Source organism: Phocoena sinus, chromosome 18 (genome assembly GCF_008692025.1).
Source record: "Phocoena sinus isolate mPhoSin1 chromosome 18, mPhoSin1.pri, whole genome shotgun sequence".
In the NCBI taxonomy this organism is placed as follows: Eukaryota; Metazoa; Chordata; class Mammalia; order Artiodactyla; family Phocoenidae; genus Phocoena; species Phocoena sinus.
The window spans coordinates 74,533,639-74,559,595 of NC_045780.1; the positions used below are offsets into that span (position 1 = coordinate 74,533,639).

A 25,957-nucleotide genomic window follows, 5' to 3' on the forward strand; every position below is an offset into this window, starting at 1 on the left:
AAAAATTAAGATATACTGTTTTCAGAATTTCTTACGGCCAATACAAAACAGATGGATGGTTCTGGGGTAAAGGAGCAGAAAATTGGGACAAATGATAACAGAAGCTCTGGTTTTATTAACAGCTTTGGAGAAATTTTAGTTAAGAAGGACCCGAATATAAAACAAGGCATTAGAAACAACATACAGAGTTCAATTGGCCAGGATTCTGTACTTATTTTACCTCAGAAAATTAAAAAGTACAAACTTCCTTTTGCAATTTTTTTTTTGTAAACTATTGTTATTTTGGGGGGAAATTCTTGAAGTACTGGTGGCCATACAGAAAAGCTATGAACATGTTACTAGCACAACTAACTCAGAAATTAACTGAGGACACAGAGAGCCTAATTTGCTACATCTTCGTAAGAGAAACTGGAGCAGTAAACCCTTAACTACAAACCCCTTCCCCTCTTTGCAAGCATTAAAGAGTCCTCACACATAGCTAATTTAAAGGTTTAGTTTATACAATTGATTTAATTCTGCAAACTCCACAATATAAATGGCAATAACTACATATATTAAATACTGTAATAAAAATAAACAGTCATTAGTTAATTCTATAATGCATTAAGAGCAACTTTAAAAAACAAATTGTGAATAAAGGCATACTTAATAAATTAGGGAACATCTGAACTGCTAATAGTTTGGGAAAGAATTTGAACTTTTTACAAAACCAGTGGAAACAAATGAAGAGAACAAATTACTACACATTGCTGTAGCACAGAAAGGATTGGGTGCGTTTTATTAACAATGACATCCTCTTTCCTGCAGCCTGACACAGGAACAGTTCCATTATCTGATGTGAGCCTCCAACAGCAAGCAGATACTGCAGCACGTTACTAAGCAACTTACTGTGATTTCACACTGTATGTGGCAGGAAGAAAGTTTTTAAAAACGAAAAGGCAGGCATAAGCTGATTTCTAATATTTTTAAGTCCAGGCTACTCTCTTAGATACAATGTTTAGAACACTTGTATACCAAAACAACTTTTAAATGAACATTTCCAAAAACTTGCATATACAACTTAGGTACAATGGATCTGGCACCAAAAAAAAAAAGGTTACATTAAAAAAAAAAAGTGTAAGAATCATGAAATAATTAAAGCTAACCTAAATTCTTCAGGTAAATAAAGTGAATGTTTTCGAGTAATAGTATCATGTTTACTAAAAGTCAGTTCTCACGAGTTCATGCCTATTTAAAATCCTATCTTTAAAGATATGTAAACCTATTTTATTGTTCCTTACCACAATGAGACTTATGGAAGAGCTCAAACTAAAGCAACAGCATTTTTCTTAGCATGCACAAACAAAATAATCTACCATTTAGGCATCTCATGAAGTTATGTTTTCACGTTTAAAAGACTGAGCAAAACTGTCTCAAAAATACTGGAAAGTTTCTCTACTTTGATGACATATCTATGCATCTCAGGTAGCATTTTTATATCCATATCCTTTTCTTGAATAAATGTTTTAATACCAGTTCACTTAAACATATGTAAAGATAAATGAGGCAGATTTTAGTGTAGCAAAGTCATCCATAAGATATAACATGCAAAAACAAAACAAAAGCCTCTAAGTTTAAATGTGTTTGTCCCCCCAAAAAACGTGCAGGTACCCTACACTGAAGATGATTTGACTACCTTAGCCTTCTATAAAAGTACAAAGCTAAGTTCTTTCTGATGGCCCACTTTGAAAATAATCTAAAACAGTATAACTTTTTAGAATCATTCTTCTAGTCTTTATTAAGTATAATTTGTGGTAATAATACTTATATCCTAAAATAGAGGCACAGGATTGAGAATTTAAATCTTTTTCTGGGTGCTTAGTCTTTCTTAACGGTAATACTGTTGTCATAATTTGTATCAGCATAAATTAGGTATCTGTAAAATAGCCATTAAATACTAATTCTCAAGTATATTTAATGTACATATAAATCCTATGTTAAAAGTGAAAAGAAATATACAGCATAGTCCTAGGATTTCTAGATTGTTGACCATCAAAAAGTAAACCACCCTCTTTTAAGACTTAACAGAACTTTAAAAAAAATTGCTTCAACATATGAATTTAAGACTTTACTTTATTCAGCAAAATCATTTATTTACACAATGGGGAATGCTGGTTTGATTTCATCAATGAAATAAAAACAAGTTGAACAGAGACAATACTGAACTGTATGTATATGTTGTATCAGAGCTGACCAACTGTTTCCTTACCTGTGTCAGGAACATCAAGAGTAACAGTACCACGAGGACACTGGTTAACAATACACCACAAAGGTCCGGCAACACCCTGGGCGCTTCCGATGCAATTACCAACTTTTTCTTTTTTTATAAATATATAAAAAAACAAAAAGTCAGCAAAACCAGCATTATGATGTAGTAAACAGAGTATAACGGTGAAGTCAGTGGGTCAGTAAAAACCTTATCAGACCATCCATAGTTTACAAAGTGATCTGCTCTTCTTCAGATCACTAATACAGAATCCAACAGGTGAAAAAAATATCGCTTTGTGGAAGATAACAATGATCTGATAAGGATTTGACTTAATGGACATTAAAGGGGTGGAGGGAAAAAAAAGGAATTGCAGAGCATAGCCCCTATTAGAACAAGCTAACTTTCCAGATTTTCCAAATTAAAAAAAAAACAAAACAAACAAAAAAAAAAACCACTTCAACATGAAGCTACCATACAAAGTTTTTCCATTTTTCTTTGTAAAAAGTTCAGAGTTTGCAATTTAATCCTGGGTTTTTAATGAGAAGGACAGTTTTGGCCTGGACTTCCCCTTGCCCAAGATAATTTTTTGTTCTTCTTTTTGTTGACGCTGTCGCTCTTGTTCTAGTTTCATCCTTTCCTCATGAATCTTTCTTTGTTCTTCAACAATTCTCAACTGTTCTTCAGCCTGAAAGGTAAAAGTAAAAAACTAGAATTTCATGTCTTCTATTAGTAATATTCCAGAAATTGGGTGACAAATTCATCAACAGGAGCACACAAAAGTGTATGTTTAAAAAATCTTGCCTAAGATCACATAGAAAGTATCAGGAAAAAATACCTAGGAATTAGAAAAGAACTCCTTATTAATTATTCCAACATTTTCTGATTTTTTTAATGAAAAATATATGAACAAATTGTAGGAAAGCACTTGAACATTTTGAAAGATATGGGATTTCCAGCTGGCTGAGGAACATCCAACTGGGAAACCTCTTCAATACCTTCAAAACTCCACATGTTCAAGATTTAAATTCTTCAAGCCTAACCCTAAAATGAACCAGCCCTTTCTGGCCTCCCTCCTGCCACGCATCTAGTATGGCTTATTTCCTTCCCCTCCTCCCTCTTCCCTCGACACAACCAAACAGCCCTCAGGTTTGTCAATTCCCCCCTTATATCCTCTCTTCCTTTATATTCTCTCCCCTAGAGCTCTGTCCCTTCCCTCTGCCACCGTGCCAGTTCAGGGTCCCAGATCTCTCGCAGACCTAAAATGGTCTTGTTTCTAGTCTCTGCCCTTCAATCCACCCTACACAATGCTGCTGGCTTCACCTTTCCTGAGCACTGTGCTCTCCTGCCCTCAGACTTCCAATGATTTTCACTGTGCACAGACATGGCCTAACTTCCTAGATTAGCATACTATTTGTGACTTTCCATATCCTTTCTATCTGCCCTCCACCAGCTCAGCTCATGCCATTCTTTCCTAGGACAATCCTACCTGTGTGTCAAAGTCCATTGCAAATCACCATTCTCTTGTTTAGACTTTCAGTGATAATTACAAGAGAAACAATCATCTGCTTCTGATCACCATTAGTAAATTCATATGCAAATTCATCCCACATTTGGGGTAAGAGCATGGCACATGCAACTGAATCAAGACTTAATAAAGACTCTTAGGGGGCACGCTTGTGCTTTGGAAACTCTTTCCAGGATAAACACCACAGACTTGCTTTTCCGTAAGGTTCTAACTCAGCCCCTAGGAAAGCAGATTAGAAAGAAGCTTAGGGACTAACGGGTTTGAACATCACAACTTCAACCCATTTGAGAAATTTATGAAAACTACTTTGGCACTATCCACCCCAAACTACATCTCGCAGTACTTTTATATCCAGCAATTTAATTTTCTAGATTTTATACTATAAACATACTTGCATACATGCAAAATTGAACAAGTTTATTGCAACGTGGTTTGTAAAAGACTAGAAAAACCCAAATATTCATCAATATGGACTATTAAATATATTATGGAAAGTATATTTTAAAAAATACTGTGTGGCTGTTAAATCTTGAGTCATGTGATCATATTACCTAATCAAAAAATTAAACAAGATTTAAAAAGTAACTTCCTTCACAGACAGAAAATACTATTTCTACTGCACTGAAATTATCTTTAGATTTGAGTGAAGAGAAAGAAAAGGTTCAGTTTCATTGAAGTCTACAAATACAGGAGACAAAAGCATATGTGTGTGTGTGTGTGTGTGTGTGTGTGTGTGTGTGTGTGTGTGTGTGTACAGAGGGAGAGCTGTAATTAACCAGGAGTGATAGCTAACAGTGTTATCCCCAGTGCTAAGCACATAGTGCCTATTACAAGTACCTGACAATGGAATGGTTTTAAAAAATGAAACCAAGCAGGCCCTTCCCGTCTTTATGTATAAATATTTGTATTTTGTTCTATTACAGCTTTAAACTAAGCATATTCAATTACACCTTGGCAAAGAAAAAAAAAAGATGATGGATTTTCACTAAACTTATCATGGTAATCATATGTTAAATCTTTATGCTATACAGTGCTGTTATGTCAATTATATCGCAATAAAACTGCAGAAATAACAAAAAAAGACATTTTCAAATAAAAAGAATGATACAGATACAAGTGTATTTACTTTATGTAAAAAAACATGTATCCTAAAATGTGGCCTGTAATAAGTTTTCAACAATTCTAACACATCGGGGAGGACTCCCTATTTGTAAAACTAACACTCATAAGGCTTTTGTAAAACAAAGAAGAATTTTATGACATGCATAGTTGGTCGTTAAGTTTCAGTACTTCAATAATCCTGGGAAAATCTTATTTTTTTGACCCTTACTATATATAAAAAGAATGGCTCTAATAACAATGACAATAACCATGAAATTATGACAGGGTAATTATGAGATGAAATAAGATAATTATGAGAGAACACACTGTAAAGTGCAATACTTTAAAATGCTGGAAATTATCTTTTAAACCAAACAAAAAATATTTGAGAGCCTAAGTACAGTGACCAGAGAAGGAAAACAATTATTTTAGCTCTAAAGTAAGAAAACTGGGGCTTCCCTGGTGGTGCAATGGTTAAGAATCCACCTGCCAATGAAGGGGACACGGGTTTGAGCCCTGGTCCGGGAAGATCCTACATGCCACGGAGCAACTAAGCCCCTGAGCCACAACTACTGAAGCCCGCGCGCCTAGGGCCCGTGCTCCGCAACAAGAGAAGCCACAGCAATGAGAAGCCCATGGACCGCAACAAAGAGTAGCCCCCGCTCGCCGCAACTAGAGAAAGCCTGCGCGCAGCAACAAAGACCCAATGCAGCCAAAAATAAATAAATAAATAAGAAAATAAGAAAACTATGTTGAACTGAAAGTTACAAAAACTTTTTCAACTGGAAGTTAATGAATGTCTTGATAAACTGCTAAATCTTGACAATAAAAGTAAATTTTATATATTAAAAAAAAGCAGGCTATGGGCTTCCCTGGTGGCGTAGTGGTTGGGAGTCCGCCTGCCATGCAGGGGACGCGGGTTCGTGCCCTGGTCCGGGAGGATCCCACGTGCCGCGGAGCGGCTGGGCCCGTGAGCTGTGGCCGCTGAGCCTGTGCTCCGCGGCGGGTGAGGCCGCAGCAGTGAGAGGCCCGCGTACCGCACAAAAAAAGAAAAAAAAAAAACAGGCTAGTTGAGAAAAACCAAACCTGTCTCTCATTTTAATACAGTGGCTTTCAAGTGATGAAAAACTGCCTATCCATCTGTAAGTGTGATATGACTCTACACCTTACTTGCTAGGTATTCTTCTAAAGCCTTGCCTCCCACCTCCCTCTGCAATTAACTGACTGAAAGGCTGCTTTGTTCCTGATGGTCCCATCTGCTGGCACATATACACTGTTCCTCTCCCCTCGCTTCAAATGTATGCAAAAGAAAGCATTATTCCAAATGGGGGAGGGTATGCACATTCGTATTGATACAGGTGAACAACACTAAATTCTCCTACAAGACTGACGTGGTGGACATCAGGGAGGCCAAAGAGAAAGGTAACACACCCACCATACTAGAGCCATTACAGTGGGGCAGTCCTTTCCAGCCACTACACCCAGGACCCTGTTTGGTCTCAAAAAGGCTTTCAACCCTGCACCCCATGCAAAAAGAATGATTGCTGAGATGAAATACACAAGAGCAAAACATACCATTACAGTAGAAGGGTCTACTTAACCCCCTTCCCAGTATCTTGTCTTCCCCTCCCACTTTACCTAGAGGTCCTACTGCAAAAATCTAAAGATAGAAATATTTATCAGGAGTGATTACTGGGATGATGGGAAGAACTTAAAAAATCTTACAATTAGGAATCATGCCCCTACTGGGAAATGTGAATTTCTGCATTTTAAACTCCCAAAACATACCTCCTGTTTCACTCTGCCATTCTGCAATTTTGTTTCTTTAATGCACCCTCCCCTCCATAAAAACTATAATGTATGTCCCCTTTTAGATAAACAATGAGTAAAAAAAATTATAAAAAGAAAGTTAATGTAATTAGTTTTGACCCTTAGCGAACTATTATGATGTTATTCATGTACAAGGTTTAAAAAAGAAAATAACAAAGAAGGACTGAAAAAAGCAATTCCCTCTTTTCCTCCAGGGGCCATGGCAATTTAGTTATTCTGAGAGTTACCTCCTTAGGATATATACTAACTATCATTACGGGATATCATTAGCTACTCATCTAAAGAGAAATCATACCACCACACTCCTTCTAGCCCCCTTTTACTTAAAGTACAAATAATTGCTTCAAGAAGGAACTGACTGATAGTTGAGCTTGGTTTGAAAAGAAACATTGGGTACAAAACTCACTGCCTTCCAGACCTCTGGAGAGAGTGCTCTGTGTTACTGCCAAAAGAGAAATCTGATACCTTCAGGATTTTACCATTCACGTCCTATAAACATAACAAAAAAACTGTACTCTTCTAGATGTGGTTCTTTAATATTCTGTAGCCTAAATTCTCTGTTCTTTTACTCAGTTCTTTTGTTTGTCTTATTCAGCATTCATTCCTTTTTGTGAAAGCTCTCCTTCAATGCCTGGTGATCCTTGGCTCTTAGCACGATTACATCAGGTCTTCCCTGGTTCCCACAATAGACTTTTACCTTCCTTCCTTTTTCTTCTTCTCCCTCCCTTTGTACAGCCTTATCACTCACCAAGTTCAACTATTCTCATTACTGTTTCTACTCCCACCTGATCAAGTGCCCATCTTTTTCACTGACCTCAGTGGCTTTCTCGTTTCTAGTCTCCATCCTTCACACCACCCCACACGACAGCAATACATTAATGTCCAGAAAGTTTTTAAAAAATCGTTGCCAAGAATACATGAACATCATTAAATCAACCTTCTACCTTATCAACTGGGAACAAGCCTTTCAGTGATTTAAAATCCTTACCTAATTTGCCCACTCTTTCAAATTAAAATATTTAATTGACATTTACATTTGATGGCATACCATATTTTCCTATCTCTTAAAATGTATAAATATGTCATTATGAGCCATCCTAAGTACTGTGCTGTTTCAACTTACATAATACACTCACTCTAGCATAAATGCCCCATTCTCTTCCCAACTATGTTAGTTTCCTGTAGCCACTGTAACAAATTACCACAAACTGGATAGCTTAAAACAGCAGAAGTTTATTCTGAAGGCAAGAAGTCCAAAATCAGTATCACTGCAACAAAACCAAGGTGCTGATATTCCAGAGCCACATTCCTTTGGCCAGTACCTTCCTATCTCTGTTCTGACTTCACATCACCTTTTCCTATGTTAGTGGAGTCTGAAAGCCTTTCATCATTAGGTCTTCTCTCCCTTTCAGTCCATGTTGGCAGTGTTTCTGCTGATATAACATCCTCAAAAACACTGTGAGTCTCCCATGTATATCAGGCCACTAGACAACAGGCTCTTCCACAGGTCTTTTCTGGATAATCTCATCTAATCCTGGCTTTTGCTAAAATGGCTGAGGTAACCTATGAGTCACAGGCATAAACTCTTCAGCATTAGCAAAAGGATGCCCAATCATACCCTCAGCCTTCTTTCCAGAACAAGTTTTTCTAATAGTGAATCTAATTTTAGCATCTTTTGCAATCTAAATAGGCTAAATATTTCCCCAAACATCAAGCTCTCATTTATTTTACTTCTTGGTTCTTTCCTCAATTACTCTCCTCTTGCATTTTACATAAATATTCAGAAGAAACCAGATTGCACTTTACTTAGAAATATCTTCAGCTGTACATGAACTTCATCGCTTAGGTAAGTTCTCCCTTTCACACAACTGTAGGTCACAGTTCAGTTGGGTTTTCTTCCACCATACAACAAGGAATTCCTTCCCTCCAGTGTGCATAACACGCTTTCATTTTCTTTCTAACCCTAACCACAAGTGCCTTTTTAAAAAAGGGATTTCTTTATTTTTGGCTGTGTTGGGTCTTAGTAGCAGCACCCGGGCTCCTCTCTAGTTGTGGCGCATGGGCTCCAGACTGCGTGGGCTCTGTAGTTGCGGCACGCAGGCTCTCTAGTTGCTGCGAGTGGGCTTAGCTGCCCTGCGACATGTGGATCTTAGTTAGTTACCCGACCAGGGATCAAACACGCGTCCCCTGCATTGCAAGGCGGATTCTTAACCACTGGACCACCAGGGAGGTCCCCAGAAGTGCACTTAAAGCCCATATTCCTACTAACAGTCTAGGCATTTTCTATCATGTACCTCAAAATTCTTCCAGCCTCTACCCACTGTCCAATACCAAAAACACTTGCAAATTTTTAGGTAACAAGTTATCACAAACTAGGTAGGCTCCAAACAGCACATGATTAGTCTGAGGGCCGGAAGTCCGACATCAGGATTACTGGGCCCAAATCAAGGTGTCAGCAGGGTGTGCTCCCTCTCAAGGATCTAAAGGGAGTCTGTTCCTTGCTTCTTCCAATTCCTGGTGGCTGCTAAGAGGATTCCTTGTCTTCTGACCACATCACTCCAGTCTTCAAGGCCAGGATCTTCAAATCTCTCTCTGTTCTGTCTTTGGCTTCTCCTGCCTGTGTTTTGTGGTAGAATCTCCTTCCACCTCCCTCTTATAAGGATATATGTAAAGGCATTTAGGGCACAGTAATAATCCAGGATAAACTCCCCACCTCAAGATCCTTAACTTATTCACATCTGTGTAGACTCTTTAACTGTCATATAAGGTAACACTCGCAGGTTCTAGGGATTAGAACATGGACCTCTTTTTTGGGGGGCAGGAGACATTTTTCTGTCTACTACACGAACATTAAAAAATTCTTTCTTACATCTCCCTAAGAACTCTTTTCAGAGCTATCTCTTAATTTCAAAGTGAGATCTGGTTTACTTGAAACTTAAGTATGTGGAATATATTTCATATATAGTCAGCTTGTAAACATGGTACTATCTTTTCATCTCTCATACTGGTGAGATACCACGTGTTATATAGCACAATGAGCACGCTAAATCTCCCTAACTGGCAAGGGAAAAGAGGAAGGTTATTTCAATATTAAAGAGAGGAAATCTACTATAGACCCAGAATTTCAGGAGACAGTTTGAGGGGTTGTTTTTCCTACTGACATAACCTCCTAGAACATTTCATTCCATGGCAACACCCACCACCTTCACTTAGTCTGTTTCCTGTTCTGAATAAATAAGATTCATACACATTTCAGAATAGTATCTGGGCCCCAGACGCATCACTAAAAACTGTGTGAAGAAGAGGACTTTGAAAAATTTTAAGTACTACTTTTAACATTTTAAAGAAACTTAAAATTCTCCATCGTACTAACAACAGCCTTTCAAATGTCTGATGATAGCTGTGCAATGCCAATACTAACCCAAGAACTAGGAACCAATCTGCCAAAAAACCAAATCAAGCTAATCCACTTTTGGATTAATTTTTGTTTGATTTTATAAATCAAATACGTATGTTCGCTAATATTTTCTTGCCTCCTTATGGACAGATAAAATCAAGTTATCTTGATAAACAACTTGGAACTAAAATGAGCAAAAACTACTCTTGGTCTAGACCACTTAACATGTATCATATATGAGAGTCCGTATGGCTTAGCTAATCTGTTCCTTATTACAGACATTACTGGGAGCAATCTTTGAAGTTTTGTCACGAGGGCTTACTTAAAAGTCTAAGTGTGGCTTAAATTTACTTTATTTACTAGTTATTCTTACCTGATCATAATGGTGATACACATTACTTGTAAAAAAGAAAAAAAGTAGAAACTGGAGAAAAGTATAAAATTACTTATAGGCTTACCAATTAGAGATAACTATTCTCAGTACTTTGGCATATTTTTCTATTAAATGTACAAATATACATTTCAAATTAGGAAAATCATACTTCCCCTGTATTATCAGATGCTTTTTGACTACAGAAAAATCCACTGTATGTATGTGTTATAATTTATCTAAAAACCTGGGCAATTTTCACTATTGAAATAAGGGGAAAACATTTTTGTGTGTGAATTGATTTGTACTGGATTCAGTTTCCATTAGGTAAGTTCTTAGGCGCAGAATTAAAATTTAAGGTTCCTGGTATATACTGATTTATTGTTATTTTCTAAAACGGTCACATCCATTTAAACTCCCAGAATAGTGCACTATATAAAGGGTCTCTTTATACCATATTCTTGCCAACACTTGGTACTAACGGGGAAAAAAAAGTCTTTTCAAATTTGGTATATAGTATTAGAGAAAAAGGAAAAGAGAGGGGGCATTTCTTTGCTTTCCCATTAAGGCTGGGATTTATTTTCAGGAATTTACTACAGCTACTTTTCATTTTACTTGTGTGAAGTTACCTCTCGAAGTAGTCCCCCCCCCCTTTCAGGAAGTTGGTCTCCTTTATTGATTTACAAGAGATCACTGTGTTATTCTTTCATGGTTATAGACAAGAAATCTCCACCAGGGTACACTCTTTTCCAACCTGTCTAATCTGCTTTCAAAACCTGAACTTCTGACTACACATGAAGTGGGTTTACTACAACTACTACTGCTTATCCCAAGAGATCCCATACATTCTTGCTTTTTTTCTAATTGTACTTCCCTAAAGGTCTTTGCCCTACTTCATTTCCTCACCCTCTTGTCCTCACCCGAAATTCAATTTCTAACTGTCCCTCAAGGTCCAGAGCAGTGGTATCTCTTCCAGGAAGGTTCCCAGGGCAATTATGTCAGTTACCTCATGTAACTCATACCACTTACCAAATAGTTCCATATCATTAGCTGACTTTTCTTTGAGTTGTCCTTGTCTCCACAATTAATACACTAAAGCCTTTAAGAGAACTTAACATTTTGGCTACTTTTATCTCCAAATTGCTTTTTATTCATATGTCTATTATTTTAACAAGACTTTCAATATAGTCTATGTAGTATTTCCTAGTGTAAATACTAGGAAACGTGTATAAAGATTAAAGAACTGTGCTCAAAATTGAGAGGAAGGGGAAAGGACAATAAAAATGAGAGAAACTGCAATAGTGTGCCTTGCATGTTTATACAGTAACATTTTCTTGTCTCTTCCTACACAAAGGGTACTCTACTTTCCCTGCAAGGACATGGCCACCAATAGAACCAAATAAAAATTAATTCTCTCCAACAGGAACAATAATTTTTTATGCTTCCAACATTACTGAAAACAAGAAGCAAATTAGTTATGTCCAGATTTTTACCGATTTTCCTCAAATTCAAGCTTCTTCTTCCCTAAGATACCCTTTCACTGAAGTTTTATTGATAACATGCAGTCAGAGCAGCGTCACTGCAGTCTAATAATACGAAGTCAAACTCAAGGGTTCTAGAGCAGTGCTACTCTAAGGATGGCCCATGGACCAACGACAGTGCACACTAACTGACCCACAATAAGATATGCAGAAGCCAAGAATAAGCATTTTAGAAACTTCTATAGCAATTTGACCTCATTATTCTAATAATTCATCTTAACTGTATTTTGCAAAAGTAGAGGTCTGAGATAAACTGGGATTAAAAGACAAAGACAAAACCTGAGCAACTTTACCACCACTTGAAAAGCACTGCTTTAGGATATGCTTTGCTAATCTCCTATTTTTATGGTTCATTTGGGTAAACAAAGAAGGCTATTAGAGGAACATAAGGAGGCCAAGCTGACCCCAGGCACTCAGACAGCTACCCCAGGGTCAGAAGGGATCAAGACCTTGGCAGGGTATACCAAGTTTAGAACCTTTGCTCTAGAAGTCACAATCTGGCCTTTCAGGACATCCGCAAACTGAACTCCCTATACAGTCTCTTACACCACGTTCTAAGAGGAGTTCTATCCCACGTACTGGGTAATTTTGCTTCAATGTTTCTAGCACCAACTATACTGTTCATCTCTCCTGCAAATACCCATGGCCTTACAAACAAGACTGTATCTACCTTTCAAAGCTCAACCTTCAAAACTACAATGAAGATGCACACTTCCCCTCTTACTTTCTCTCGCACTTGCACTGAGATTTTCTCCTTATGTGGAATCACTAAAAGAAAAAAGCGTTATCACATATGTATTAGTCAGCAATGTATTGATACATCTTATTATGACTTCTCACCCACCTCATATTCATGGTGCTTCCTCCACCTAAGCAGATTTTAAGGCCTTTTCATTGGTAAAGCACGAGTAGGTCTTCCCCTTTCCTTGTGGCTTTCACAGTAACCAGGACAGTGATATTAAGAATCCCTTGTGTCATTTTCAGTAAGTTGTTTAGGGTATTTCTAGTTTGGCTCTTATCTGGGGCAGATTATCTTTTAAAAGATCATACTCTAGAACCAACTGCTGGTGGTTTTAACTTTCACATTCTTATTCACTATAAAACAATTATGTACAGTCCTCCTTCACCAACCCCCCAGTGGGATTCACTGTTAATTACTTAGATCCTCCCAGATCTTTTTCTGTGCCTTTATAAACACAGTCACAGAATTTGTTTTTTCTGAATCGCTTAACTGGAGCTTCCACCTTGCCTTCCTCCCCCAGTCAAGAGTGTGACTTAGCAGCAAACGTCTTCCTATGGCTGCATTATTCTCAACACATTTCTAACTAGACAAAACTTGTCTAAAACCAAGAGTCCCTCTAGGGTCATGTCTTCATTCCTGGGCAGTAAATACCACTAATCCTCATTCATTCTAAGTAAATTTCCCTCTATCTCTGATTTATATTCTTACTTTGAAGTAGAATTCCTATATGCCATCTTCATAAGGAAAAGAAAATTTTCCCTTATAATGTCTGACTATCCTTCTTCATTTTTTGATTTATTTATATCCATAGTCCTTTAATTCTAGCTTTCTTTTACATCATACTGAGAATGCTTCAAAATATATTCATACTCTTGGGCTTCCCTGGTGGCGCAGTGGTTGAGAATCTGCCTGCTAATGCAGGGGACACGGGTTCAAGCCCTGGTCTGGGAAGATGCCACGTGCCACGGAGCAACTAGGCCCGTGAGCCACAACTACTGAGCCTGCGTGTCTGGAGCCTGTGCTCCGCAACCAGAGAGGTTGCGACAGTGAGAGGCCCGCGCACTGCGATGAAGAGTAGCCCCCGCTTGCCACAACTAGAGAAAGCCCTCGCACAGAAACGAAGACCCAACACAGCCAAGAATAAATAAATAAACAAATGTGGGGTTTAAAAATATATATATAATATATATTCATACTCTTAATTGGGAAAACGCTACTACACCAAAAACTGTATCTATTTTTAAATTCTATTTTAAATGTTAGTATATGCTACAAACAAACAAATAGAAGTACTAAAATACAGAATGGGAAAGAAAAATAGAAGCGATATGTATTCATTTTTCTATTTAAAAAATTTACTTCAATATTCTTATACTGACTTCTTTATTAAAATGTAAAAATTGTATATCCTTTTACACCTGTATCTCATATTGTAATTCTTTAAGTCTCTGTGTTCCTTGTTAGATTATAAACATGAAATATGAAAAAAATTTATTCATCTGGTACACTTAGTATCAAATATATACTCTCTACTTATTCTGTCTAGTAATTGGTAACAAAGCAACTAATGCCAAGTGAAACGCTGCGTATTAGTAGGCTTAATTAAGAACTTAACCTTCAAGTTTTTGTTTTTGTCTTTTTAGGTACAGAAGAAATTAGGGATGGGGATAGTACAATTTCCCCTAGGAAAGCTGTTTTAAACCACTGTGAATTTTGGAAATTTCTCCAGATTAATCAGAATTTCTGGCTTGCCCCAAACAGATTCCTCTAGAAGACAGTAGCTAAAATCTAGTCAACTATTCCTACTGTTCCCTCAAATCCCTTAAAATAGTCCCGAGAACTCTAAAATGTTTTTCATGAATGCTTCATACATACCAGTTTGGCTTGTGCTTCTGCAATTTTTCGGTTATTCTCTTCTAGTATTCGCTCTAGCTCCTCACGTTTTGCACGTTCTTCCTCCTAAAGGGGAGGACATGTTAAGATGTTAGAAAAGTAAATTTTTTTTTGTTGATAAAATATTCACTAATCTTCCTCTGAATTATTTCGATCTGACTAAACAGGGTAGCTTTATAGCTACCTTCTGTCTGACAAATGATAAACTGTGCAGCCACTAAAATTTGTTTCTAGTACTAAATTTAAATCATCCCTCCCAGTCCAAACAGCAACCAACTAAACCCTCCCTAATGACAGTTTCCTGGCAATTATTACTAATACTTTAATATCACACAAATCAACAAGGACAACTACAAAACTGGATAGTATTTACCAAATTAAAAAAATAATATATAAAATATAAATAAAGTGAATATTTGTCTCACCAATTATGTATACCTACGTATTCTTTACCTATACTCCTTTAATCAGCATTAAAAGTTGAATATTTACTGTCTTGTCCAGTGTCCTGCAGAGTGTGCTCCTCGGCTGCCATACGCGCCAGCTTCCTCTTTAAAATGATTTGTACTGTTAGCTTGGCAATACCTGCATCAGCAGCTCAACCATTTATAAAGAAACAACATACAAGGAAGGCTGAGCTGAGGAATGCAGATGTTTATGGTAAGAAGGAACAAAAAATGTAATTCATCATTCCTAAGGCAAACAATTAATAAGAAAAATACATTTACTGTTAGTGAAAAATACAAATGGTAATCCATACTTCATGGAACTAAGGGCTTCTTCCATGGGGAGAATGGACTTAACATTCAGATGTTGACAATTTCTAAAGGCAGCTTATCTTGTCATCTACAATCTGAACTGAAATTCAGGAATCCAGGGGGTACATGGTCAGGAAATAAAATTCTGTAATTTATTTTTTCTTGGAGAACTTCATGAGATTTTATAATGCAAGCTATATGAAGATTGCTTGATGGTTTGGGCAGTGTTGAGATCACAGCATACATATTCAAATGATTTTAATATTTGGAAAGACTGTCAGAGGGTTGTGTCCGTGTAAAAAAAAATTGTTAATATGAAACAAAAAGCAAATGAAGAGAAAAAAATCTTCCTATGATTAATAACTCGCTACAAGACAGCACCATTACTCCAAAAGTATCTTCATTATTAAAGGCACTAACAAAAATTTCATATACTCAATGGCACAGAGTTTGGGATATCCACCAAATATAGACATGTATATCTAGACAGCACAAGGGAAAATGCATTTGAAAAACTAAGCTTACTGGGAAACAAGAGATTTAATAAGATGTCAACTTGTCCACAATAATGCCAAGATTAAAAATGACAATGAGTCACATATTTTGAGTCAAACGTTGAAGTTCAAGAAAATATAACCACGGGATTTCCTATGGCACACACCAATGGAATTCACAGTCACTATGCAAACTATGTTGAGGGACACTCAGTGCTCTAAGGTAATTTGCCTTGAGTGTTCCAGTGACTTTCAACAAGTTTTAGGATCCTGGAGTAATCAGTGCAAATAAGCCACAAAGCTTCAGTAGCAAATTACTGTCTCACAGAAAGACATTTTCAACTTCTGCTCCAGCTGCTGATAAAACAAATCATGTGTTTAGCTTGACTCCAGACAAGGACAACCTGTTCCTTCATAACTCTCTAGAGAAAAAAAGGAGTTGTTAGTAGATACTAAAAAAGTGGACGAATAATCTGGACATTTTTCCTAAAAAGATCTTTGAAACACATTAGGAAAATGGAGGGCCTTATGATCAGAATGCTAGAATTAGTCCGTTGTGTTGAGGCAGGATTTGGGGTAGGGGGGTGAGGGATAAATGAAGGAAAAAAAGAAGAGCAAGAAAACCTACTTATCAAAAGCAGGTGCTATCACTCAATGTTAGGCCCTGCTCTTTTTAATCTGACTGAAGGCAAAAAGCCTCTCACAGTCTAGGCAATAAGAGAGATAAACAGAAAAGAAGAACACGTAACCACAGGTGGATTTTTAACCTTTTCCCTTTACCACTCCCTGTCTCCCCCCACCCTCCCAAAAAAAGAATGTAAGTCCTGCAGCCATGGCAAAAGTTTCAAACACTTCTCAAATATGTAAGCCAGCTCCATTAAATCAAAAAGTCTCCTTGGATAGTTTTGTGAAAATAGCTTTTAAATAACGGTCAGCACGTGTGAATAGGCTAAAATATTAACTTTCGCAGCAACGGTAGTTTAGGTGAGAAAGGAATTGTCTGCATTCCATCTCTTTCTGAACTGCGCAGCAGGCACGCCCGACACTGAAAGTTTTGCCATGGACTGTCTCTACTTTCCAAACGACCGAGCGTTACCTCTCTGGCTTTTTGCGCTGCAAGCTCAGCTTGTCTCTGTCGCTCGAGTTCTTCGAGCAACTGCTTTTCCATGATGCGCTTGGCCTCCTCGACCCTTCGGAGCACTTCTCGCTCAATCTCGTCCTTCCTTTTCTCCAATTCTTCCTCCACCCTTTTTGCCACCAATTCTTCCACTCTTCGTGCCGTTTCTTCCTCGATGAGTTTTTCTTCTATTTCCTGCTGCCGACTAGCAAACAAAGTGGGGAAAGGACTTAGATAATGTAAGAAATAAACCTAAGAATTGAAATAGAACTAGTTGTGAGTCTGTAAAACACTGAGTCTGCTTACATATTTCTAAGATTTTACAACTCATTTTCATGTAACATTCAAGGAAATGATAGATACCAAAAGATTAAGTGATACAGAAATTCAAATAAATATAAAATCATGTTTTTTTCTTTTGTCACTTTCTAAAGTAAATACACAAAGACTAGTATATACAAACAGCTTATTAATGCAGTAGTTTTAGGAACTGTAGAGTGAATCTGAAACAGGAAATCTACTTTCGTTACCAGCTTCATAAGGAAAAGACAAGCTATTAAATATATAATTTGCTCATCTGTCAATCCATTCAGTCTAAGGGTTGAGCTACAGACAAGTCAGGAGAAACTATTATGCAGCAAGCAGTTCAGACCAGCTAAAGTCATTCTCCCCTCCCCCACCCCAAGCAAGATCAGAATAAAGACAGACTCAAAGAGATTCAGACTGCTAAAGCAACATACTGTGGTTTTTAGCAAAACTACAGACAAACTTATTCAGGTTCTAAACTTTTGCCCTTTACTGCACCTTTTCTTTCGTTAACTGACTTTCAATTCAAAGCTCTTCTAGATATGGGAAAGTGGATGAAATACATTACTATCACTTCTAAAAAGTTCAACGAAGCATGAGATCGTTTAATTATTTTAACCCCAGTTAGGTATTATAAATGAACTTATTCACTCAAAATGAAATTCTGTGCTGAAGATATTGACATTTATCAAGGCACTATGGTGGAAACCTTGCACATTTTATACAAAATAGTCTCCAATATGATAGCCACTAGCCAGGTGTGTCTGGTTTGAACTGAAGATCAGTAAGAAGAAAAGATATATAAGATCTCAAGTATTTTTATTTGATTACATGTTAAAATGACAGTATTTTGAGACAGACTGGGAATATATTAAAATTAATTTCACTAGTTCCTTTTTAATGTGGCTCACACTGTATTTCTCTTGAACGGCATTACTTGAGACAATAATTTGTGCTGGAATGAATGCAGAGACTGAAAGTATACCTAAATCCTAAGAGGTCAATCTATTAATGCTGCATATTTCTCACAATCCACAAAATTAAACAAAATCTGTAACTCTTCTATCTTTTGATGACTCATACATATGTATGAGTCATTCAATTTATCTGTTTAGTAAAGGCTTTACAGTTTCTAAGTGACCTTTAACTACCCAATCCACTTCAACCCAACTCTTCTTTGGGGGGTGATTCAATTCCCACTGAAGTGCTTTCATTCTCAACTCCTGTTATTTATTCACAGTGTTACCATACTGACACCAATGTATCTAATATTCTGATTCATATCTGTTTCTGCATTTATAATCCCTACATACTTCTGTCAGGGAGATAGTAACTACTTGAGAAGTCATAATTTCTGTTAGGTTCTAGATATCTGCAATAACCATTCTTGTTTCTTAAATATCTCCTCCCCAACGCTAAATTATTGGTGATTTTCACTGGGGGAAAAATCCCCCACAAAAGCCTAACATGTACTCTCTATCTATACTCCTTTTCCTTTTTTAACTTTGAACGAAATATAGTATTAGGGTAGTTTCAATAAGCCTTTAGCTATAGCAGCTTAGTAAAAGAGAAGAGATATCCACCCCAACGCTAGAATGGCCAGGAATACCTAAAAGAAATCGGGCAGCGATTTCAACAGAAATTAAACTACATTCCAAACATAAAAATATTGTTTCTCTACTTCATCCAAAGAGAAAGACAGAAATATGAAATGAAACAAGCAAGCTAACAACTGCTGAACCTGGATGACAGCTGTATGAGGATTAATACCCTATTTTGCTGAATTGGAAAGCTTTCATGACACGAAGTTTCAGAAGCGTACACACCCCGCCCCACGCTTTCTTCTGTTAGTTGGTTCTTATAAAATTAGTAAATGTAGCAACGTCTACAAAGAAACCTCATTTTAAAATTTCAAAAATGGTACAACTCTTAAAGCAGAACGCTGTAAACCAAGTTCCAGTTAAAACTTTCCACACAAACAAAGTAAAAGATGAGGGAAAAGAATTGGATAAGGCTTTGGGTTTGTTTATCAGTAGAAAAGCTGCCTAATTAACTCAGGAATTTGGTAAAGGTGGAAGAGACCTGACACATGCTCAAGGTTTCTGTCAGGCAAACAGTCCCTAAAGGACAGCAATATGGCACAATGGCCAGTGGGACCACACCTCCACAGATCTGGTCAGCAAGGAGAAAAGAGCTCAAACCAATCCAGTTCCTTACTTACAGCAGGAGCCAGATCAGCATGCTGTCAGCTCCCTGTGTCTCTGCTCCCACTGATGGACACCAAACCAGAGAGGCCAGGTGACAGGCCGTACAGGGTGACAAGCAATGTAGCAATAGGTGGCTGCTGCTAAGGAGTCCGTTCTAAGTACAGCTCAGCAGTTTTCCAGCCTAAAGGGGAGGGCAAGCGGAACCTCCCAAGCTCAACTGAAACCCAGAGGATGAGAAACGGCCTAGTGGAGTTTCTTACAAGGCTGCTCATCCCCCTTTGTTCCTGAAGGCACCACGCACACCCCCAGGACTGTAATTAAGCCTTGCTGCTGCGCCCTACACAAGGAGACAGGCAAGGTCAGGGCACCAGAGCAGAGCTGTTCCCCTACAAGCATGATCAAGGATATAATTTTTGCTGTCACTGTTATTTTCGGTAAGGTTAAAATTGCTACTTCAGCACTCAGAAAAAAATTTAAATCAATTTTTAGATCCAGTGCTGAAAAAGTTAAGAGCCGGATATTGCTTTAATCCCCTTCCCCCCACACACCTGGATCCAGAAAACCAAGGGCACACGAACAACAGAATTAAGCATTTGAGAGATACAACAAGTCTTTATTGAACAACCTACTATGCACTAGATGCTGTGCTAGAAACCTGAACCCCGCTAATACCTACTAATAGAGCCTATACTTCTGCGACTCTGTTCTACAGCTAAATATAAGTATTAACATACATGATAAGTAAAAATTCTCCGCACGTCTCAGCAATCTCTGTATTCCTGTGTTTTTCTTCATTTGTCTTGTCTTTTCCCACAAAAGCACAAACATATAAGGTATAGAATTGAATGAAACTTAGTACAACATAGCCTTCCTCTACCAGTTAGCCGAAGGAGGGTGGGAGGGATAGGTGGCTCTTAAAATTTTAAAAAGTTCATTCTTATTGATGACAAACTTATTATCATAATCAATGATAAGGCAGCAACTGGGCTAACTTTCCTAAGAAGCCCTGAAACTTTCTCAGAAAAGAAAAAAAAACCCAACAACCCATTTTTGCCATTAGTATCTTAGGAAAGATCCTTCACCTAAAATGACTGCCTAGCCATTCCTTAAAACTGTTGTCATAGGAGTTGTTACTCTCTTGATATTCTTTTTCTCTCTCTAATCTTTTCCTCAGGCTCCTCTGCTGAATCCATCCCCTTGCTAAGAATCTGTGAGAGCTTCTCTGATGGTGCAGTGGTTGGGAGTCCGCCTGCCAATGCAGGGGACACGGGTTTGAGCCCTGGTCCGGGAAGATCCCACATGCCGTGGAGCAACTCAGCCTGTGCACCACATCTACTGAGCCCACGTGCCACAACTACTGAAGCCCGCGTGCCTGGAGCCCGTGCTCCGCAACGGGAGAGTCCACTGCAATGAGAAGCCTGCGTGCCACAAGGAAGAGTGGCCCCTGCTCGTTGCAACTAGAGAAAGCCAACGTGCAGCAGCGAAAAACAAACAATCTCTGACCCTGATGAAAGGGTTGAATGAAAACCTTGAAGTTTTTCAATAGATAAGAGTAGGTCCTCATTTTCTCCATGCTCTCATAACACTAATCACAATCAACTTTAAAATGGCAACTATTAAAACAAACAGCAAGGGCCCATCGTTAAATGCGAGTGTGACTTTGTACAGAGCATCGGTTAATATTACTTTTAAGTCTTTAAAATGTACAAACTCAACCCTAGTAGCGTCCTTCTAGGAACTGCTTCATATTAGATGCGAGTGTGACTTTGTACAGAGCATCGGTTAATATTACTTTTAAGTCTTTAAAATGTACAAACTCAACCCTAGTAGCGTCCTTCTAGGAACTGCTTCATAATATTAGCAAACAGTATTTACTCAGTACTGAATAGACACCAACTACTCTGCCAAAAGCTTTATACTCCACGGTATAATGTGCATCTCTGATGGCTCCTGAGGCTAAACAGGTGACTGAGAGGTGACCCTCAACCTAGGCAACTCCAAAGATAACGATCTTAAGCATGCTACTACCCTGCACTGTTTCTCCACGACAAACATTAAAGGCAAAAGGTATGCACAAAAATTTAGCTACCAAAATAATTACCAAAAAAATTGATAAAATTCTTACCAACATCAGCTTGATCTTATGCCCTAATGTTTTTGTCTCAAAGCCCTAACCTCCCTGAGGTACGTAGTTCCAATATAACGCATTTGCTCTCACAATGAGTATTCTTCTAAGAATCACTCATATAGATCCCAGTTCACTTTAGACACTCGGATTTAGGAGGCTCTCGATATGCCACGCAATTGAACACCAAGTATATGCGACCCTAGATACCACAGGCTACAGTAAGTTACTATGCCATTAATATTATCCTGATCTGCTGCAAGTCATTTTCAGCCACTCATTTTTTCCAACAGTTATCACAACAGGCATAAAGCGTCTCAAAATAATACATAGGAAAAATGATAAGGGTGCAGAGGAGGAAAGAGAGAGCAACACTGAATGACTGGGACATAAGGAGAAGGAAATCTTTTGAACTGAATTTTCAACCACAGGAATGAACTTTTCAACAGTGAGGAAAAAATTTTTTTTTTAATTTTAAGGTCTGCCTTTTACTGCATCAAGATCGTAACTTGTAAGATCACTTCTTAAAATCACCAGGTTCAATCTGCCTACATGTAAAAAAATTACATTAAATAACATTATTTACTGAGTCTCATTACATACATGCCAAGTATCACCTAAGTACTTTTAATCTACACAATAAGCGAGACAGGTATCTCCATTTTACAGATAAGAAATCAAGCTCACAGGTAGGTAGTTTATTCAAGGCCTCAGAGTTGTAAATGGCAAAACAATCTGGTTTCCAACCTTAAGGAGACTTTCTAATCAGTTAAGCCCAAGAGATTTTAATTTTGCTGTCTCTCTCCATCTCACACTGGACCTCTAGAAGGCACACTTGACAGTGCGTGTTCCTGTGTTACCTCCTCTGCTGTCTACTACACCACACACTTGTCTCCCTTTGTCCAACTGTACATCCAGACGTTCCCTAAGGTTCTTTCAGTCCCATGAATCAACTGCTCTTCTCCCTCCACTCTCTGCCTGGGCCATTCTATCTACTCTCAAGGTTTCCCCCAGGCTTCAGTCTCCCGTGTCAACCTTGGATGAACTCACTATGTCCAAAATCGAGTGCCTACATTGGAAGTGCCAAGTGCAGGTTTCTGACATTTTAACTAGTGTTTGACCCACAGCAGTTACTTAAACATTTGGTGGCTGAGATGCAACAGCCACAATGTAAACATGAGAGCCAAAACAATGCTATATTTCCCCTATGTTTCACATCCAATTTTCTTTGCCCTAAATGCTTCTTAAATCTGCCCCTCTCTTCCATTCTAACAACTGCTCCCTCACTACTCCTATGTGGACTTACTGTAACTTTCTATCCTACACAGCAGTACACGCTCCATTGAAAACCAAACCTACAATTCCACGCCATTTGCCTGCTTAAAACCCTTCTGGTTTCTATGATGAAATCCAAGCTCCTTAATATGGCAAGACCCTTCCCATGATTCCCTGCCTCTATCTACCTCTCCAGCCACTCCATGACTTGAATACTTACAGAAATTCATGTTCCAGTCAATATTCACCTCTTTACTCCACCTAAGACCATACTGCACCCCTCCCTTTATTCTGGCAGGGGTGGAGGGGGCTCCCTCCCTTGGTCCACAGTATCCTCCTATGCTTAGCCTGACAGAATCCTATTTTTACCTGCCACTCACTCCTGAGGAGCACTAAGGTGTTTATCCATCCAGGATGCTTCCTTTTTACAGTCACATCACCATCACTGAATTTACCACACTGTATTATTATCTACCTACCTGTCTTCAAGCTAGATGGAGACCTTGGAGGGGTCAATCATCTTCAGAGTAACAGCTCCTAGCATAGTGTCTGGCACTTATTAAGATGCTCCATAAGTATCAGGTGAATGAACTAACCAACAGGATTTGTAAATAAACAGCTACTTCTGCCCATTCCCATGACTGCAAAACCTGGATCTTTCAATCGTCTCCTCTGCATTATTAGGCATTAGAGCGTACTAAGTAGTGCCTACTGCACAACACACAGGGATTCAGTGGACAGGTGGCTGCTAGCTCTGCCCCCTCCTCCCTTCATAAATGCTAACAGCCATGTGCTTCCTCTATCAACTTGGGACAATATAACTGCTCTATTTTCTCATTTCGTCCCAGGATTTCTTCTCTGCTATTCGTGTGTAGCTTGCTAAATGCTTCTATCTATTCCTTGCATACCACGTTTCCTTTCACTCTTCCCCGTAAGTTTCAGCTCTCTAATGAATGGCAAATCATTACTCTTTGGGGTATCCTTTGTTTTCACATAGAAGTACTATCTCAGAATTATCTTAGCTAATTTTTTTAAATGTTCATCTGTTGAGTTATTTGAGAGCTACATCTTCACAGTTAAGGATCTTGTTCCAGACCAAAAAAACTGGATTCTATATAATCACGGTTTCTTGTGACACAATTATTCGTACTCAGTGTTCATACTTCCCACCAATAGTTCTAAGTAAAGGAAAAATGCAAGCGTTGTGCATGTTTTAAAGAAACGCAGTGAAAGAGATCTCCAGGTACTGCTTCCTCCAGTAGTAATAGTTAGTTTTCCAGTCCCCTACTTCTTAATGATTTCCTTTCAGAAACAAGCTTTGCTGGAACATAACACAAACTACACTGCAGAAAGACTGAAAACGCCTACACAGTTCAGCACTCATAAATCTGTCTCAGGAAAATTCTATATTCAGTAACTCTCCTGCCTTATGAGCACTTTCTAAACATGCACTGAAGAACTGAGGAAGATGGCTGGTTAAACAGGGAGAGTTAGCAAATCTCTCTACCTTTCAACGTGGCTTTGGGAAAGAATACCCAGCGCATCAGAGTACCAGGGTCTTGAACCAAAACACAACTCTACACTTTAAAACCAAAATTTCATTCGTTTGGAATCATTTGCACCTACTCTTAGACCAAAAGGTACTTGAGAAGTGACTCTTCTGCATATGATCAATGCAAAAGTAAAAGCGAATATTCTATCTTCTGAGCAGCACGTATACACCAAAAAGGGAAACGAGTTACAGTCTTGCACCGAAGTGTGCTACGGAGACCTACAGCCCATAACTAGTAAAGAGTGAAAAGACGGAGCAGGCTTCGATTGGTTACACAGGTGAACTCAAGCGTCAAGATTCATTTACCTCACTGCACACCTAAGCTGCGCGCATTCTGTTTTTACACCTCAGAAAACAAAAAGAGCAGGCCCGAGACAGGAAAAGCGACCACGACGTCTCTACCAGCAGGAGTACACTAAAGTATAAGGACTTATATTGGGTGCGTGTACGTTTCAACCACCTGAAGCGGTTCACCTCCGCGAATCCCTGTCCCGCGTTTAGGGTGCAAGGCAAGAAGGTCTTCTGCAGGGGCCCCCAAACGTCCTCCGTCCACTTTCCGGGGCCAGCCTGCTCCAACCCCACACGGAACTCCACCCTCTACTTCCGGGACGCTCCTCCTCCTCTCGCGCCAAAATGCTTGCCCTGCTCCAAGCCCTTCCAGCTCCATCCCCACTACTGACCTTCCCAGCCAACTCGTGGGTCTGTCCTGCCCCAGGCTTTCCACAGGCCAGGGTTGCAGCCGCTCGGGGCCGGTCCCTGCGACCCCGCTAACCTCCTTCACTCCACCCAGGGCCAATCAGCTCCCCCCTCCCCGCCACCCCGCACCCGCCGCCTCCCCGGCTCCCGGCCCCTCCCCCCGCGGGCACTCACATTTTTCGTTGCCGCTCGAACTCTGCTTTCTTCTCCTCCTCCTCTCGTTTCTGCTTCTCGTCCAGGCTGCTGCGCTTGCTCACCGTGCGCCCGAAGATGTCGATGCGGTCGGGCGGGGACGAGGCGCGCTCCCGGTCCCGCTCGCGCCGGGACACGGCCGTGTTGGTGGAGCGCGAGCGGGACCGCGACTCCCGCCGCCGGTTCCGTTTACTTTCCCGGGACTTGGAGCGCTTTCGCACGCGCTCCTTGTCCCGAGACCGCGACCGGGACCGGCTCCGCTTCTTGTTGTGTTTGCTGCTCTTGGTGTGTTTGGAGCGGGACGAGCTCCGGCTCCGAGACCGGCCCATCCTTCCGGGCGACGCTGGGACTAACCGCTGGCTTCGGGCCCCGCACGTGCCCGGCTGTCCTCGCCTCCGCTTCCGGAAGCGGGCTGGCAATCTTGTCGAGGCTGGGGGAAGGAGAGCTATCAGAGAGCTGACTTTCTGCCTCCCCCTGAGGCCGACGGCCGCCACGAAGGCCGCCGCCAACGACAAGGCCGCAACGCCAGGAATTGCTAAGATGGCAGCCGCGGCTGCACCGGCCGCCCCTCCCACAAGGCCCCGCGCG

The 25,957-nt window shown here is 39.5% G+C and overlaps 1 protein-coding gene across 4 annotated transcripts; it reads right to left on the reverse strand.

Annotated features, from left to right (window-relative positions):
* Window positions 1-2,094: 2,094 nt before the first annotated feature.
* On the reverse strand, window positions 2,095-25,957 carry ARGLU1 (arginine and glutamate rich 1). Of its 4 annotated transcripts, none has more exons than XR_004346672.1 (4): window positions 25,352-25,957; window positions 16,996-17,221; window positions 14,630-15,197; window positions 2,095-2,933 (listed from the first exon to the last, which is right to left on the reverse strand). XR_004346672.1 is itself a non-coding variant. In XM_032611208.1 (4 exons), exons 1-4 carry the CDS (start codon window positions 25,696-25,698, stop codon window positions 2,769-2,771), a joined length of 822 nt encoding a protein of 273 aa, XP_032467099.1. In that variant the 5' UTR covers window positions 25,699-25,936; the 3' UTR covers window positions 2,095-2,768. The 4 variants fall into 4 exon arrangements, 1 of the variants encoding a protein (XP_032467099.1); XR_004346671.1 differs by having other exon boundaries at window positions 14,630-14,710; window positions 15,140-17,221; window positions 25,352-25,955; XR_004346670.1 differs by having other exon boundaries at window positions 14,630-14,713; window positions 15,140-17,221; window positions 25,352-25,955.

Coding starts and splice junctions, on each gene's coding strand:
- ARGLU1 (XM_032611208.1), bottom strand. CDS start 25,698: ATGGGCCGGTCTCGGAGCCGGAGCTCGTCCCGCTCCAAACACACCAAG. Junction 14,714..16,995: donor CAGCGCAAAAAGCCAGAGAG/GTAACGCTCGGT, acceptor CCTCCCCTTTAG/GAGGAAGAACGTGCAAAACG. Junction 2,934..14,629: donor CAGAAGCACAAGCCAAACTG/GTATGTATGAAG, acceptor TTTACCTTTCAG/GCTGAAGAACAGTTGAGAAT.